The sequence below is a fragment of the Octopus bimaculoides genome, chromosome 15 (genome assembly GCF_001194135.2).
Source record: "Octopus bimaculoides isolate UCB-OBI-ISO-001 chromosome 15, ASM119413v2, whole genome shotgun sequence".
Taxonomy (NCBI): Eukaryota; Metazoa; Mollusca; class Cephalopoda; order Octopoda; family Octopodidae; genus Octopus; species Octopus bimaculoides.
Genome location: NC_068995.1, coordinates 51,282,237 through 51,300,653, shown reverse-complemented (window position 1 = coordinate 51,300,653; position 18,417 = coordinate 51,282,237). Strand labels below are relative to the sequence as shown.

The 18,417-nt window shown below is 35.7% G+C and overlaps 1 protein-coding gene across 1 annotated transcript in view; it reads right to left on the bottom strand.

Moving 5' to 3' along the window:
- Positions 1 to 155: 155 nt before the first annotated feature.
- The window catches only part of LOC106870815 (basigin), a 33,612-nt gene continuing 15,350 nt past the window's right edge, over positions 156 to 18,417 (bottom strand). Inside the window, exons 2-7 of the mRNA XM_014917036.2 lie at positions 9,623 to 9,901; positions 8,099 to 8,281; positions 6,237 to 6,323; positions 3,274 to 3,540; positions 2,211 to 2,346; positions 156 to 677 (exon numbers count right to left, since the gene is read on the bottom strand). Of these exons, the coding sequence (XP_014772522.1) occupies positions 617 to 677; positions 2,211 to 2,346; positions 3,274 to 3,540; positions 6,237 to 6,323; positions 8,099 to 8,281; positions 9,623 to 9,901 (1,013 nt within the window). The 3' untranslated portion in view covers positions 156 to 616. The remainder of the gene's footprint in view (positions 678 to 2,210; positions 2,347 to 3,273; positions 3,541 to 6,236; positions 6,324 to 8,098; positions 8,282 to 9,622; positions 9,902 to 18,417) is intronic.

Below are 18,417 nucleotides of genomic sequence, written 5' to 3'. Positions count from 1 at the left end.
CATTTTAATCATTAGGAGTGGGGGGGGGCGAGCGAAAGGAGTGAACTAGTTTAAAACAAAAAAAATTTTGAAATTCACCAAATTTCAATTTGAATCCAAAGACATTGGTCACATCAAAATTTTTCTTCAGAAGAATAGGAAAGAAGAGAAAAAGATTCTTATCAGATTTTTTTTACTACAGATTGTGAGTACTATACAAATTATTTCATGATGGAATGTACAACAGGAGTTGAAGTGTGGTGGGAGTATTTCACTGAGTACTCACTTTTATTTTTTTTTTACATTTAGATTGAGTAAATGAATGAGTGAGTACTGACCAATATACAAGCCTTGTTTGTTATTTTTTTATTTTCATTTTGTTTTTCTTTTCTTTTGGTTAAGAAGATTCAACTAAAACAGGATGAGAAAGATAGATAGATAGATAGATAGATAGATAGATAAAAATTTTTTAATCGCTACAGTATCCAATTCTGAAATGAGATCGCAAAAAATCCATGAGGGAGGGAGGGGGTGTATGATAATAATAGTAGTAGTAGTAATAGTAGTAGTAATAATAATAACTATAAAAAAATGTAATCATTATAATAAAAGTTCAGTAGCTCTCTTTCTCTTTCTTTCATGTCCTGACATTTCTCTGCCGGATTTCATCTTTGCCTTTGTGATCTTTAGCATTTGGCCTAGAACAGAAGGAAAATATTGAGATAAAACAAATTACATAAAAATAAATAAAAAGCAAATTTTCAACAATCTTCATAATGAAAAAAAAAAAATTTTTTAATGGTGAGTTTTTTTGTTTTGTTTTTTTCTTGAATACTTTTTTTTGAAAAATATTCGAGAATTTCTCGACTACTTAATTTCTGAATGAGTCTGCTTTCTTATGGCAACAAATATACAATCTCATACATTTATTTAGTTTGCCATTCATCACCATATTAGGCAAGCACAGTGAAAGTTATCATTTGTTGGTGAAGCCAGAATAAGACTGAAACATGTCTAAAATTGCCTGCCATGCATGACTTTGACTAATAGTCACAAAATATATTGTCGGGAGTTCTGTCCTGTATTTGCTCATTGTCTAATGCTTATTGTTGCTCATTATACACTATTTTTAGTTAACCCTTTAATATTCCCTACATTAAATATGTTACCCCAAACTTAGCTGTCTGCCTATTTGTCTGTCTCACTGCATGTCTATTTTTAGTTCATTTTTTTTTTAATATTCTCTAAATTTAAAGCGTTACCACTAACTTATCTCTGTGTCATTAGGTCTCATCACATCTTTTATTTTTACTGGTTTCAATCATTAGACTATGGCCATGCTAGAGCATCCTCTTGAAGGATTTTTAGTCAAACAAATCAAGCCCAGTATTTAATATTCTTTTTTTTTTTCATTTGAAGTCTGATACTTATTATATCAATCTCTTTTGTACAACTGCTAAGTCATGGGGATGAAAAGAAACCAACACCAGTTGTCAAGCAGTGTGAGGACAGACACAAACGACACACAACAGGCTTCTTTCAGTTTCCGTTTACCAAATCCACTCACAAGGCTTTGGTCGGCCCGAGGCTATAATAGAAGACACTTGCCCAAGGTGCCATGCAGTGGGACTGAACCCGGAACCATGTGGTTGGCAAGCAAACTTCTTACCAGACAATTACACCAGCATTCATATTTTTTGCTGACTCTTGGGCAACCAGTGGAGCAGAGTCCTGGTCAGTCCCCTTCGTAATGTGATACCCACCTCATCTGCCATGATCATGTAGTATGTGGTCATCCAACATGATCATGTAGTATGTGGTCATCCAACATGATCATGTAGTATGTGGTCATCCAACATGATCATGTAGTATGTGGTCATCCAACATGATCATGTAGTATGTGGTCATCCAACATGATCATGTAGTATGTGGTCATCCAACATGATCATGTAGTATGTGGTCATCCAACATGATCATGTAGTATGTGGTCATCCAACATGATCATGTAGTATGTGGTCATCCAACATGATCATGTAGTATGTGGTCATCCAACATGAGCCACCAGCCCAGCTGGATCTTCTTTAAACAGAACACAGTAAGTAGGGTCTAACTTGAAAAACTGAGCAATATGGCCACCCAGTCTGAGCTGACACTCCTGAATCACACAAGTTACTTGTTTTATACAAGTGTCAGACATTGATTCACTGCTGACTCACCCCAGGTATACTTACATGTTTTGCTGGCCGGCTCCATCATAATCTTCCTCCATGTCTTTACTGCGTTTCTTCTCACATATAAAAATAATTATACATAAGATAACAACTTCAGCAACAATGCCAAGGAAAGGCCAGAGAGCAGCAAGTTTATCTGGAAAATAAATGATAAACAACATACAAGATAGACAAAATGGTTGTTTAATCTAATTAATTATGCAGAAACATGTCTCAAAGAAAGTAATTTCATGATAGATCATGTTTTTGAGAAAATAAAATAAGATTTATCTCTTTGCACCAAACAAGAAATCAACATAACAATTATGTGAAAATCAAACTTTCAATTCAGAGTTGCGATGATGAATATTGTTCTGTTTTCTGGCAAACACTACAAGGATCATCATCATCATCATCATTGTTCAACGTCCGCTTTCCATGCTAGCATGGGTTGGACGATTTGACTGAGGACTGGTGGAACCCGAAGGCTACACCAGGCTCCAATCTGATTTGGCAGAGTTTCTACAGTTGGATGCCCTTCCTAACGCCAACCACTCCAAGATAATAATATATAATAGAAATTCACTTAGCCTTAGAGGGGAAGAAGGATAAAATCTGACATAGGGGAAATTTCAAGTCAAATGCACAATACAACAGTAACTAATAAAATAGCACAAGCTTGTGTACTATTGGATAGAGGGGAGGTTCGATGCCTCAGATTTTAACCCTCTAGTATTCAGACTGGCCAAAACCAGCCAAAAATAATTCCCCTTGATTTGTTTGAACTGGCCAAATCTGGCCGTATCTGATTCCTGTATGAAATCGCTAAAAAAAAGAAAGAAATCACTTTATTGAATTCTCGTAGCTTTGAGATAATGCAAGATAAAGCCTTTTCTGCCTTTATTCAAGTAAAAATACCATGAAATTTTTGAGACTTTTTTTTAACATTTCAATAGATTTTAATGATCTGACATCGGCAAGAAGCAATTCCAACTTTGAAGGTTTACTCTTGATGATGTACAAGTCATTTCTTAAGATTATTTATAAATGAACGAAAGTTAAAAGAAACACGAAAATAACTTACCCTTAACACGAACTAGGACAGTCATAGATGTGTTGCCAATCATGTTGCTAGCAATGCAGATATACTTGCCCTTGTCCGAGAATTGAAGGTCGTAGATGGTAAGTGTCTTGTTATTCCAATGAATTCTTTGACCCTTTTCAAAAGTAACATTATCTCTTTTCCAAGTAATAGTTGAAGGTGGATAGCTCTGAACATTGCATTCCAATTGCAATTTGTCACTTTGTACCAAGTTACGAGACTTCTCAGTTGACTGAATGTAAGGAGCCACTGGAAATTAAACAGAAACAAAAAACATATTTACTTCAGTTTTTTCTTTCTTTTTTACTGCTTCCTCAGTCGTATATTTTCGACATACAAAGTGTTTCTCCTTCAACTCCACCCACCCACACACACACACACACACACAGCCACCATTTTCTAAGAGGATGAAATTTAGAGAACATGGCATCCATCTTTATGAGATATATGAATTCCCCAAATCAACAGTACCAAGACTTTAAACTAAAATAGACTCTCAAAACACCTAGATGACCAAAAATAAACATCTCAACTCTACCAATTCTATCAACAATGATAAAGGACTTTAATCAAACAGGATTCATTTTGTTAGGGAAGGACTATAGTGAATTGAATTGAACTTAGTATTTTACAGACTTAGTTTGGAGTTGGCACTCCGTCGCTTACGACGTCGAGGGTTCCAGTTGGTCCGATCAACGAAACAGCCTGCTTGGGAAATTAACGTGCAAGTGGCTGAGCACTCCACAGACACATGTACCCTTAACGTAGTCCTCGGAGGAGATTCAGCGTGACACAGAGTGTGACAAGGCTGACCCTTTGAATTACAGGCACAACAGAAACAGGAAGTAAGAGTGAGAGAAAGTTGTGGTGGAAGAGTACAGCAGGGTTCGCCACCATCCTCTGCCGGAGCCTCGTGGAGCTTTAGGTAGTTTCGCTCAATAAACATTCACAACACCCGGTCTGGGAATCGAAACCGCGATCCTATGACTGCGAGTCCGCTGCCCTAACTACTGGGCCATTGTGCCTCCACACAGACTTAGTATTTTAATGCAAAAGGGTTAATTATGGACCTCAGTAACACTCCATACTCAAGGTGCACAATGGGTGAAGGTTTGTACTTAAGGGATTCAAATTCATTGTATGTTACTCCCACATTTCTACATATCTTGGTCACAACTTCAACATGATGTTTGTGTGTGTGTGTGTGTGTGCGTGCGTGCATAGGCATGTATGTGCGTGTGCACGTGTGTATGCGTATGTGCGTACACGTGCACGTGCGTGTGTCAAGAGAAATGACAGTTGAGACGATTGACATTTGGGAAAGAGGAGACAGAGAGAATAAGTTGAGATGCTTGACACTTTCAATGACATCTTCATATTCCAACATAAAGAGAAAACAAAAAGAAAAAAAAGAAGAAAAACAATGAACAAACAAACAAACAAACCACACATCTTTCAGCCAATGAAAGAAGCTTAACTGCAATGAAAACAAAAAACTCTACAATTACAGTTAAGAATGTGTCAAATGCAAATCCAATGATGCAGTCTTTGATGATACAATAGTCCTTAATGGCAACAGCACTAGTTTTAATACGACATATACTTTGTCAAACAATACTTATGATTGCCTACATATTTAACATTTATTTTACATTCACCACAGTAAGCTAATGACAATAGATATTTGACCAAAAGGACATATAGATTCAAAGAATGCTCACCTTCTTAACCAAAATGTATTTAGTTTATAAAATTAATTAGGCTGCTGTTTCAATACCAACAAGACACTGCAAGCTTTTTAAGGATTTTTAATTTTAGCCTTAGTTCATTGATTATTTCATACAATCATACCAAGGTATCTATCATTAACCTTTTTGTTACCATATTTCTGTTGAGATGCTCTGTGTTTCTTTCAATTAATTTTAAGTATAACAAAGAATCTAGTAAAATAACTTAGTTATCATTAAACTGGTGTTAGGAACATAAATTGTAACCAAGGTTTGATGGAAGATTTTAATTCAAGACTTATGAAAATAAGACATCAGTACTCAAGAGTCAGAGCCGGTTTCAGCCAGGTTGGTGTCTATCATTAAGATGAGACAGATAAACATCATCATCATCATTTAACATGCCTTTCATCCTTTTGGGGTTGATTAAATAAGTACCAGTGAAACACTGGAGTCGATGCAATCGACTAGTCCCCACCACCCTAAATTTCAGGCCTTGTGCCTATAGTAGAAAGAATTATTAATCCCGACAATTGTTTTGGCACATCTAGCATTGATCCCTCATGGGTGGGACACTTAACAACTGGTTCAGGAGCATCCGACGGTGAAGATGTGTCTCATCAGGTGGTAAATAGATGCAACTCGCTAAGATAACAGCTTCACAATGTATCTTCTCATTTTGTAGAAAGAAAAACAGCAAAACGAAGGAAATATCTTCATTTCTATAGAATATCAAACTCACTGATGCAAAAAAGAGCTTTCAATGTTATAGCAATCTTAGTAATACCTATACAATGTTCAACGAAATTACTAACAATAAAGTAGAAAGCATCTGACATTTTATAAGCAGCTCGTGTAGTACAATTAGCCCCTACCACATACAAATAAATAAAAATCAATAGACACACAAAAATCATTGCTAAACATAGGAGAGTTGAATCATCAGTATAGAGAAAAGAAAATACACAGAAAACAAAATTTATTCTTGGAGATGAGAAAACAAACAACACTGTAGAATGTGAAGTCTAACCTATTAACAATTTGTGATGGAATCGCTCCTTGATTATCAGCAAATGTCAGGAGGCAGGGAAATGTCACCAAATATGTTTAAAGATGACATGCTTCAATTACAATACTGAATAGCAAAGGAGAGGTGGTCTGAAATGAGATGGGGTTGGAGAAGAAGCAGGCATTTGAAAAGGGTTACAGGAGACTTACTATTCATAGCAACATCGATTGAGAAGGTTTTGGTTGTTTTCTTTCCAACAGTGAACATGCATTGGTATAGCCCAGCATCCTTACGCCCTGAAAACAGAAAAAGACACAACAAAGACTAAGAATTGTTCAAAGGGTCTCTACACTATAATGAGAGAGAGAGAGAGAGAGAGAGAGAGAGAGAGAGAGAGAGAGAGAGAGAGAGAAAGAGAGAGAGAGAGAGAGAGACAGAGAGAGAGAGAGAGAGAGAAAAGGAAGGTTAACATTTTGATTAACACTTTAATTACTAGCTTGTCTGAGTCTGGCTCAGATTTTACAATACCAAAATACCTAGGTATTCTTTAGATTTCAATTAAAATCCTCTGACAAAATTTTCAAGACCTTTTGTTAAGTGATGTTCACAAACACTTATTTATTGATCGGCTATTTTACTAAAACACATCAAATTCTTGATCATTCCTGAAACATTGTGTTTCAATATAGTCATGAAAATAAAAAAATGAATCTTTCAAAGAAAAAAGTATTCTAATTCTAAATGAAAATATTTCATTTGTTTTTACCTTATTTTGGTAATACATAATTCCAGTCCCTGTGACTATTAGGAATATGTATCCCCAGTAGTCACAGCTTTGGACCCAGAGAGCTGAAATTTTGTACAAAAGCATTTTAGCTTCTTCTTATCCAAAATATAGTGAATTTATAGGATTGTACTTATTTTGTACTTATTTTAATAAATCAGTACTTTTATTTTAGATATAATCAGCCATGTATTACCACCAACACATGAAAAAATGAGAAATTTCCAACATTGTATCTATTGTTTCTCACTTTGTAAAATCTATTCCTTCTCTCTTACTAGATTATTGTCATATTAATCTTATTGTCAGATTAATCAATTAAATTAATAATCTACAGAGGAGGAGGATGTAGGTACACTGCAAGAGGTGCAACCTCCACACCACTCTAATCTTTGTTTGTCATCAACAATCCCAATTTTTCCCCTCATCCTCTTCCCAACAAATTCCTTGACGTTACTCAAACATTCCATCTGTAGCCATACTAGGCCTATATCACCAAGATTCCGTTCATGCATGACAATATTCACTAGAGGCAGCATGTCATGATTGTTACATGAACAAGCTGCTTGGTTTTCTACATTTAAAAAACAGTGACAGAAGAATTTTCTAATTTGCAGATTTCTTAATGATGAGATGATTACATAATCATCTCTCTTTTTTTTCCCCATCATTCTATCATGGTACACAAACCAGACGGTTCGACAGAACAGCCTTTCTTTATTTGTTCCTATTTTGCATCATATATGAGTCATAACTTTCCAAGGATTCAAAGTCCTTATTTTATTCATCTCTCACCCAGATTAACCTTCATTAATAACACCAGCATGGGCCATCTACAATTTTTTTCCACTGTTCTCAACTTTGGGTTGTCTCTTCTGCTTCCCAGTCGGACCCCTGATTTTTCTTTTAAGATTTTGTGGCACTGTGTCATGATTCCCAGAAAAAAGGACTTCCTTTTTCAGGTCTTGTTGGTTTTGAAGAGTCATCGAGATTTCAGTAACTTTGTTTATTTTCTAGGTTGAGAAACCCCTTTTTACCTCTGGGGAGAGGTGGTCACATTAATCTGACCTCTGACCTGTTCAGTATAGGAGGCCCTACCAGGATCTTGCACAACACTGGTACAGCTCTCAGGATCACTGAAGCACACAAATAACCATACTGTAGCAAGAACTGGACTTCACGGTGGCTTCCTATAGGACTTAACAGATATTACTTCAGTAAATTCAGACATTATAATTGAAGAAAAGAAAATGAAAAAGTAAGAAAAACTAAAAAAAGTGTATTTACTGGCTTTTGGGATTTCCAATGTATAGTTTTCATGCTCAATATAACGACCATTCATTTCGCTGATTTCTGATAACAGCTTTTGATCCTTGGTCCAGTTAAAAGAAACCAGATGATGCAAGTTTTCGGCCTCGCACCGGATAGTTGTTGGTTTTCCAGACACAACAGTTCCGTTGTATGTTTTAACTGCAACAAGACATAAGAATAATATTTTAGCAGACAATCATACAACAAAGATTTTTTTTTATTTTTTAAAGAATCAAATAAATACAAACAGTTGTTGTAAGAGATGGATTTCAATTTTGAAACTAGAGATTATTCTTCTATTCTTTTACTTGTTAGTCAAACAAATCGACCCCAGAACTTATTCTCTGTATGCCTAGTGCTTATTCTATCGGTTTCTTTTGCCGAACCACAAAGTTATAGGAACATAAACACACCAACATCATGATGATGGGGGACAAAGATACACACACACACACACACACACATACATATACGACAGGCTTCTTTCAGTTTCCATCTGCCAAGTCCACTCACAAAGCTTTGGTCAGCTCAAGACTATAGTAGAAGGTGTCACACAGTGGGACTGAACCCAGAACCATGTGGCTGGGAAGCAAGCCTCTTACCTCAGAGCCATGCCAGCACCTATAACTGGAATATGTTTCCTTTAATTGGATTAGTCAGTAGTTAGGCATGAGGCCTAAAGGTTAGGATATAGGGCACAAAATCACAAGTTCACAGGTTCAATTCCTGAGTATTCATTTCAGTTGAGTTGACTAAGTGCTAGAGCAGCTTCCTTTGTATAGGGGTTAGACAACAGTAGTATGGATACTATAGCACCATGATGACCATTTGTAGTGTCAGAGGTCAGATTAATAGATGTATAACATTTCTGGACACTATAATGCACATCAACATTATCAGTGTAATCATCAACTTCACATTCAGTTTTCTACGCTGTCATTGGTTGAATGAGACTTTGCCGAGGCAGCGTTCTATGGCTGGCTGAATGCCCTTCCTGTTATCAAGTTAGGTGTTTATCCTTAGGTCTTTTATATGATAAACAGCATAAACATTGACAACAAGGCTTTGATCAGACTGGGACAACAGCAGAAGACACTTGCCCTTAGTGCTGTGCAGTGGAACTGAACCTGAGATCAAATGGCTGGGAAGCAAGCTTCTTAATCACTAAGCCACATCTAAGCCATCTACCAATTTTTCTCGCATGGCATCAGTCAGTCCAAGGCAGGACACCTACCCACAGTACCATACAGCAAGCCATGTGGCTGCAGAGCAAACTTCTTACTCATGCCAGCAACTATAATACATAATACTATTAGAAAATAAGACTTGTGTGTTCTAAAAGGCCACAATCTCAAAGCTTTTCCATGATATAACCGTGTCAGTCTCAAAACACACAATTACAGATCAAGTTACTTGTACAAGTACAACACCGAAATAAGAATTTCTTTTAATTACTGATGCACAAAGACATTCAAAATTTGGATTTTATACAAGACTTACCACCAAATACAAAGACTTCCACTGATTTTGAGGAGTCGCTCAAGTCAATGCACTTATATTCGCCAGAATCATTAATACTCAGCTTCTCCTTTGTCAGAAATGTTTTCTGAATACCATTTACTTCCTCTTTCTTCAGATGAAAACCAGAACCCTCTTTAATATTTGTAGCGTTTATATACCACGTGATATTCCTTTTCAAGTTCGTATTAATACATGTCAGACTGAGGGCTGTGCCTTCTAAGTACATAACAGTACGATTTGGAGCAAGGATGTAAAAATCTGGAAAAGAAAAACCAAAATAAAAATTAAGAATTTACTTCAGAAAAAATTCATTTCATTTTTTCTTTGTTACCATACAATCCATCTTTGTCAGAGTATGATAAATTAACAGTATATTACTGGTATTTATTTTATGACAGACAAATCCAATGATGGTAGGTTTCAAATTTGTAAAACACAATGCACCTCAAACGAAACAAAATAAATCCTTTCCAGATTGTTCCCCTATATTATGTATTGTCCCCGCAATTCAAACTTAACAGATGTATTAAAATAACTTATTAATTTCAAAGAGAAGACTGAAGTGTTATAGAATAAGAAGACAATAGGCACAGACATGGCTGTGTATAGGGCATGTGGTAAGAAGTTTGCTTCCTAACCACGAGGTTCCAGGTTCAAGCCCAGTGCATGGTACCTTGAGCAAGTGTCTTCCTAGATAACCGCAGGCCAACAATATCCCATGTGTCACTCTACAATGTCACTCTAAAAATACACATTCACATCATTGAAATCTCAAAGCTATGAGATAATGGTACAATTATTTCAAAACATATCAATAATAAAACATGTATTAGATTTGACACAATAATCTGAACGTTGAAGGGTTAAATGTGTGAATGTTCAGAATAGTACAATAAGGCATATTGCCAAGTTTGCTTATGTTTCTGGTATCAAAGCTTAATTCTTTTACACTTTTTTTTGTTTTGTTTTTCAATTTAGCCATAACAACTGCCTTAGCAACAACAACAACATATGCTGTTAAATGTAAGTCAAAAGAACCTAATAAGTCACTGAACCGAAAACACAAAAAAACATTTCAGGTGTAGAATCACATTTGAGTAGGCAGACTTGGTTTCATTCACTCCCCGAAGTGGTATGAAGTGGAAGAACTGCTCCATCATGTCCCACCACCACCACCACAACCTCCTCACTAAGCAGCAGAGGGTTCTTGAATTTCATATGGAACTAACTTCTCTCACAGAACTTCTTTCATAAACATTATTAAAAAAAACACCCTTTTGGGGTTGGTGAAAGAAAATAACAGTCAGAGCATATGGACACGGCTATGTGGTTAACAAATTCCCTTCACAAATGCACAGCTTCTGGTTCATTCTCACTCAGCAGAGACTTCAGTGCTTTCTATTATAACCATGGATCACAAGTTTGAGAGTTCAATTTGGTAAAATGATTCTTTCATGTCTTTATATGGTAGACTGAATCCATCACCTGATTTAACACCAACATAGCTAAAAGCAATCAAAGTAATTTACCGTATGTACTAAAGTACAATAGAGTCTTCAACACAGTGTGACCTCCCTGCCACACACATTTTACACCTAAAGATAAGCAATGAATTTTATCCTCTAATGTATCGTTCGTATGTAGTGGTGGTGGTGGTGGTGTTGTTACTGTACTTTAATGCTAGATCATTTCTCATCCAGTACAACTACGATCAGAGACATTCCAACAATGAACATCATCTCTAAGACTAGGATCTCAGTTTTCTCCTTACCCAATCACAAAAAATCCCCCAGGCAAGGAGACAGTTTACTATTGTAAACCCAAGGCCATGAATTTGCAGAGACAGATACAGTCTGTCTTGCTAAACACTGGTATGTTTTTTAATCAACCAAATAGTAATGGAAATCAAAAGTTGATCCTCTGTAGGGTTTAAAATTAAAAAATACAGACGAGTAAAGCTAAGTACTGCTGTACATTTTGTTCAATGTTCTACCACTTCACTGTGTTTGTAGCCACAACATCTAAATAGCTTCTATCCTGCACCTCAAATAACCATATTATCTCACTCACACACACACACTTTATTTAATGCCTTTACGTATATTTTCCCAACTGTTGTACAGCAGCCATCATCACAAGTAGTCCATATTCAGAAGCAGAGTCAGTAGCTAATGGTAAGACTATCAGTGATTTGGAGGCACTTATTTCTGACAGCTGAGTGAAGTTGTAAGAAATATTTTGCATAGACAAAACAAATTAGTACACCAGCAACAGAGTTGAAATCATGACCATGGGAAGGTATGTCTAATGCCTTATTTAGTTAGGCAACTTGACTCAATAATAGTAAAAGACATGACTGTGTGGTAAGAAGCTTGCTTCCCAAACACATGGTCCTGGGTTCAGTCTCGCTGTATGGCACCTTGGACAAGTATCTTCTACTACAGCCCTGGGCTGACCAAAACCATTTAAGTGGATTTGGCAGATGGAAACTGAAAGATGCTCAGTGTGTGTGTGTGTGTGTGTGTGTGTGTGTGTGTGTGTGTTGAGATATCTGCAATAGTTGTGAATGAGGGTCACATCATGCAAGTGGCCTCCATTTCAAATCTTTCCTGTAAGTATTACCTGGTCATAAGAGGGGTATTACCTTACTTGGAAACAAGTGAGGGTTAGCAACAGCTAGGGCATGAATCCGAAGAAAATCTGCCACAACAAATTCCGTCCTGACCCATGCGAACATGGAAAGGTGAACATCAGAATGATGATGATGGTGATTCACATCCATAGCAGTCAACCAAATCTCTGATCGCTACAACACAATAGCCGTCATTACTCAGTTAATTAACTTTGATCATTACTATAGCAGTCAATATTCAGTCGATTCACTGGTCGCTACAACACTAGTGGTCAATATTCAGTCAACTAGCTCACAGGCCACAACTATACAACCAAAACAGCTCTCATTAGAATAGATGCAAACAAAAATAACAACAACACAAAAAAACTAATACTTCCAATAAGAAAGCTCCTAAATTTAATATAGTTAATGAATTCACCTGTCCTTACAGTAGGAATTATGCAGCATGTCTTGGCAAGCTTTACACAATACATATAAAAACAAAAATATCGTAGACACTTTGATGTTGGAAAAAAACCTTAACAAGATGGCAAAACACTCATTAATCTCTGACCTGTGCTCCATATCTTTGGCAAATTATCTCTTTCATGCACCAAACTTATTAACCACCACTGTCAAATGTAAAATGTTTCAATTTTGTCGCCATAGACTTTTCCCACAAGCAACAGCCTGGTTTATTCCAATATCTCTAGTTTTATTAATAATTCATGTTAACAACTGCATTCATAGTTTACAGATAAAAAGTAATTGATGAAAACACAAAGGAACAAAATGAGATATTTTAAAATGCCACGAAAAACAATGAAATTATAAAAATAACATAATAGCTATCAAGTAGGTTAGTTGCATGCCAAAACAGGGGGTGGGTTATTTGTTTGCCAAAACAGGGGGTAGGTTAGTTGCTTGCCAAAACAGGGGGTAGGTTAGTTGTATGCCAAAACAAGGGATGAGTTATTTGTTTGCCAAAACAGGGGGTAGGTTAGTTGCTTGCCAAAACAGGGGGTGGTTCAGTAATCAGAGTTGTTTATAATTTCTAAGTCCTCATTCTACTCACAAAATTACATATAATTAGCATGATTAGCAATGTATATTTATTTGTTGTCATGCTAATGAGATCGTGCTAAGTAAGTGGATATTAAATGACAAACAGAGAGTGAGTGAGTGACAGTAGGAGAAGTAAAATGAAGGGGAGTAGAAGTGTTTATCACACTGCCTGGTATGGTCAGTTATGGAAGCTGAGTGAGAATTGGCGTTAGAGGTTAGCTTTATGCTACTTTAACTCTTTAACATTCAAACCGGCCACATCTGGCCCAAACAGTCTACATGTTTAACGTTCAAACTAGCTATATCCAGCATCTTACACCTGCCCTGCAATGTAATTCTAAAAATAAACAATCATATCTTAAAAATCTCTAAGCTACAAGATCATAAGTGATTAATTTTTAAAAAATGTGAATAAATAAGCATTACTTTTGACAAAATAATCTGAATGCTAAAAGGTTAAGTAGAATGAAAAATATGAACAAACTTAATGTAGTGATCAATGAAAGTGAAAAACAGGGAAATCTGCTAGAAACTCAGTTGTACTATGAATATTGTGATAAAAGAACTGGTCTAATGAAAAATGCACATAAATCTTTCCAAGTTTTGTAAATAATGTTGTAATATTTTTATTAATACAATATCTTCATTTTTAATGTAGTTTTTATAACTTATTAAGAAACATTATTATTAGTGAGTGAGAGAACAGTGCATGCTGTCAAAGTGACCCTGGGGTACAAATATAAGAAGCCCAATTTACACATCATGACTACCCATCTGACAAGGGTACACCAGGCACATGCATCACAACCAAGGTTTGTTTAAGGATGATGAACGAGATGCCCATGTTTCCAGAGGTGAATTAGTCAAACCAACAAAGAATTCCTTTCAACACATGGCTATCTTGCTCCCCTACTACTTCTGTACATGATCAGAGATGCACCAAGGGACATGCTCAACTGGTCACGGTCAAGCAAATCTGTGATATTGAGCAGAATATTTGCTGTAGCCCACCACCACCACCACCACCATCATCATCATTATTATTCAGGCAGCAAGATGGCAGAACTATTAGTATATTGGACAAAATGCTTAGTGGCAATTTACTGACTCTTTACATTCCAAGTTCAAATACTGTCAAGGTCAACTTTGCTTTTCATCTTTACAGGGTCAATAAAATAAATACCAGTTACGAACTTGGGTACAGGGTCTCGATTAACTCCTTCCCCACTAAACTGCTGGCTTTGGGCCTTAATCTGAGACAATTATTATGTTATGACTATTCTGCTTTTGAAAAGCTATTTGATAGCTATTTGATAGCTATTTGATAGCTATTTGATAGCTTGCCAACAATATATTGCTGTTGTAGAAACTGACTCCAAGTGTATTAAATAAATCTTGTTTGCTCTCTACTTCAGTAGCAAGACTTTTTTAGTTTCGAGAAACTATTCATCCTTACTTAGAATAAAGGCGGAGAATTAAGCAATCAAATAAGAAAAGACATTTATTAGATGTCAAACAAAATGGTCAAAGTAAGTAACCACGGAACAGAACAATCAAAGTACCTTAAGTAGGAGATATTAATGGTGAAAAATATAATCTAGGCTAATTACTGAATCCACCATACATTCTGTGGAACAAAAATAAATCTTTTATCCATTTCAGTCATTAGGCTGCGGCTGTGTTTGCCATGAGTCGACACCACTACTTTTTTTTTTTAAAGCCTGGTACTTACTCTATCAATCTCTTTTTGCCAAACTGCTAAGTTACAGGCATGTAAACAAACCAACACCAGTTGTCAAGCAGTGGTGAGGGACAAACACAGACACAAATATACACGACGGGCTTCTTCAGTTTCCATGTACCAAATCCACTTACAAAGTTTTGGTCGGCCCAAGATTATAATATAAGACACTTGCCCAAGGTGCCATGCAGTAGGACTGAACCCTGAACCATGTGATTGGGAAGCAAGCTTTTTAAAATAAAAACAAAGTGGATGATATTAAATCAAACTACTTCTCATACAAATAGGTCTGGAAAGCTAATTAGTCACTTATGCTTATTCCTTTACATTGTTTTGAATTAATTATGCATTATCTTGTAGCTTTGTATGGTAGGTGTGAGAGGCTGGACCTGGTGGAATATTTTGGCCAGTTTAAATGCTAAAGGGTTAAAGTGATCTAAATAAAAAAAACAAAATTCCTTATTAAAAGTTTGTGTTAATTTGTTCCAAAAAAAAAAAATCAGCTTAATAATGACAAATCATTTTACTGTATTCGTTATCATTATTTCTAAGTCCACTTTCCATGCTGGTATGGGTTATATTCTTCATTATTTTCAAAATTAATTGAAAGAAATGCAGTATATTTCAGCACAAATATGGTAGCAATGGGTCTAAGCAGCAGAAAATCATGCCATAAATTTCAACAATAGATTAACTCCCAGTTTACCTCAAAATCCACTATAGAAAATGAGATTGTTTAGTTTAAGAATTCTTCAAATGTTAATTACAGCAACCAATAGGTAGTTATCTGAAGACTTATTACAGAGAACATATAAAATTATTCTTTTGTCTTTTCCTCAGGGGACATCCAACTCTTGCCCAATCTCATTTTGACATTTATTTTCCCAATACAGATAATTTTCCAGTGACAGAGTCTTATTCTCACAACTGTTTAGTGAAACTATTATCCTAATAACAACTATAGCCAAGATATCAAGTGCCAATTCAAAGCCTGTGTTTAAGTCATGCAGACCTGTTCCATATGCAAATCAATCTCAAAATAGTCAAGTACTCAACTTGGGCAGCACCAGTAGTTATTCTTTGGAAGGCAAACAGTTTGGTTCACCTTTGCACAGATTTTTCTACTGGATAAAATGAAGTCTCAAAAGATCAATCCCACCCTCTGCTTATTCCTGGAGATATTTTCAACAAGCTTAATGGTGGCTGCTACTTCACAGAAATTGTTGTCTGATGATTATCTACAAATTTAATTCAATGACAAGTCAAGCTACTGTTGACAATTAATACACACAAAGGTCTTTTCCAATATCAAAGATTGCCATTTAGATAGAAAAAAAAATGGCTACAGTTATTTTTCAACAAATAATGGACACAATGATAGCAGGTATTCTTGATGTTATAGATTATCCAGACAATATTGTAGTAATTGGTTCAATGAAAGAAGTATTTTATTGATTGGATATTCTTTCCCGCAAAGTGAATTCATTTGGTTTTAAAGTAAGACCAGATAAATGCTGTTTTTGTTATGACATCAATAAAATATCTTGGTTTTATTATAAACAAAGACAGTTGCAAACCAGACCTAGAAAATGTAGAAGCTATTCTGAAAATGCTACTTCCATCAGATATAAGCAAATTGAGATTGGTTTTAAGACTTCTTAGCTATTACAGTGTGTTCCTACGTTTCATGCAATGCTTACAAAGACCTTTAAACCATCTACTTGAGAAAAACTCAAAACAGAATTGAATGCCTACAAGCTCAAAAGCTTTTGAGAAGGCAAAAGAATTATAACAATCTGATTTACTACTAACCCATTGTGACTCGAAATTAGAAATAATACTAGCTGTAGATGCTTTTGTGTTATCAGAGCTGTCATTTAAGTATTCCCAGACAGCACTGGAAATGTAATAAATAGCACACACTGCTCATACCTGGAGTAAAGCAGCAACAAATTATGGTCAAACAGAAAAGGAAGCGTTGGCATTTGTTTTTGCAGATAAAAGATTTCCTAAGATGGTGCATGGAAGACTTTTTCTTTTATTTACCAACCATAAACCCCCTTGTATCTATTTTTGGCTTGAAGGAAAGCAATCCAATTTACACAACAAATTGCTTACAAAGATGAGCAACAATGCTATCTGGTTATACCTTTCAAATTAAATACAAGTCAATGAATAAATTGAATAAAGCTGATGCATTATTGCATCTCCTGATGAATCAAAAAAGTTAGGCAATGATGGTGCTGTTACTGCTTCTATTTATGTTGAAAATGATATGCAAAACGTTTTATATACCACAACAGATGCTATTCCTGTGTCAGCAGATATGGCTGAAGACACAATAAGAAAAAATCCTACCTAACTGTTGGTTTATAAATAACAAAAAAATTGATTGACAAAGAAAACTATTCAAAAAACCTGAAACAGTTTTTTCAAAGACAAGAGTCTTTATCGGTCGTGAATAGTTGCTTTATGTTTGGAGAGAGAGAGAAAGTCATTATTCCTCAAGAATGACAGAATCTACTTTTAAAGCAATTACATATGGGCCACCGAGGTATAAATCATATGAAATCAATTGCAAGAAATTATGTGTTCTGGCCTGACATCAACAAACACTTAAAAGGGCCTAGCACACACTTGTCATAGTTGAGTGCAAACAACCAAGATGCTTAGATCTCTGATTGGAAACTATGACCAGTGCTAGAAAAACCAAGATACAAGATACACTTTGATTTTGGTGACCCTAAAAAATATTTTTTGTTACTAGTCAATGCCTTCTCAAAGTGGCCTGAAATTTTTACGATGAACATTATTTCAATTTCATACTCAATTCACAAATTAAGGCAAGCATGCAGTCGATTTGATTTGATAGAAACTCTAGTATCAGATAATGGACCTCACTTCACATCGTTAAGTTTCAATCAGTTTTTCAAAACCAAAGCCATGAGACATATTCATGTACCTCCTTATCATCCTCAGGTCCAATGGACAAACAGAAAGATTTGTTGATGCCTTCAAAAGAGCAATTAAATCAAAAGCAATAGGAACCACAACAAGAATAATACAAAAGTGTTTATAAGTTTTACAAAGTACGCCTTACAATTTTGTGCTTATTTTTTCAATACAAGTATTTTCCATTTTTCCAGTGACAGAGTTTTGTTCTCACTACTTACTGTTTAGCAAAATTTTTCTCCTAGTAACAACTACGGCCAACATACTGAGCAGAATTATTCGTTTCTTTAGTTATTTGATTACAGTGAGCTTCCACACAGTGAGTTTGAACCCAAAACCAGATGGTTACAAAACAAGCTTCTTAACCATGCAGCCATACCTAACCTTTGCAGTTTGGTGGGG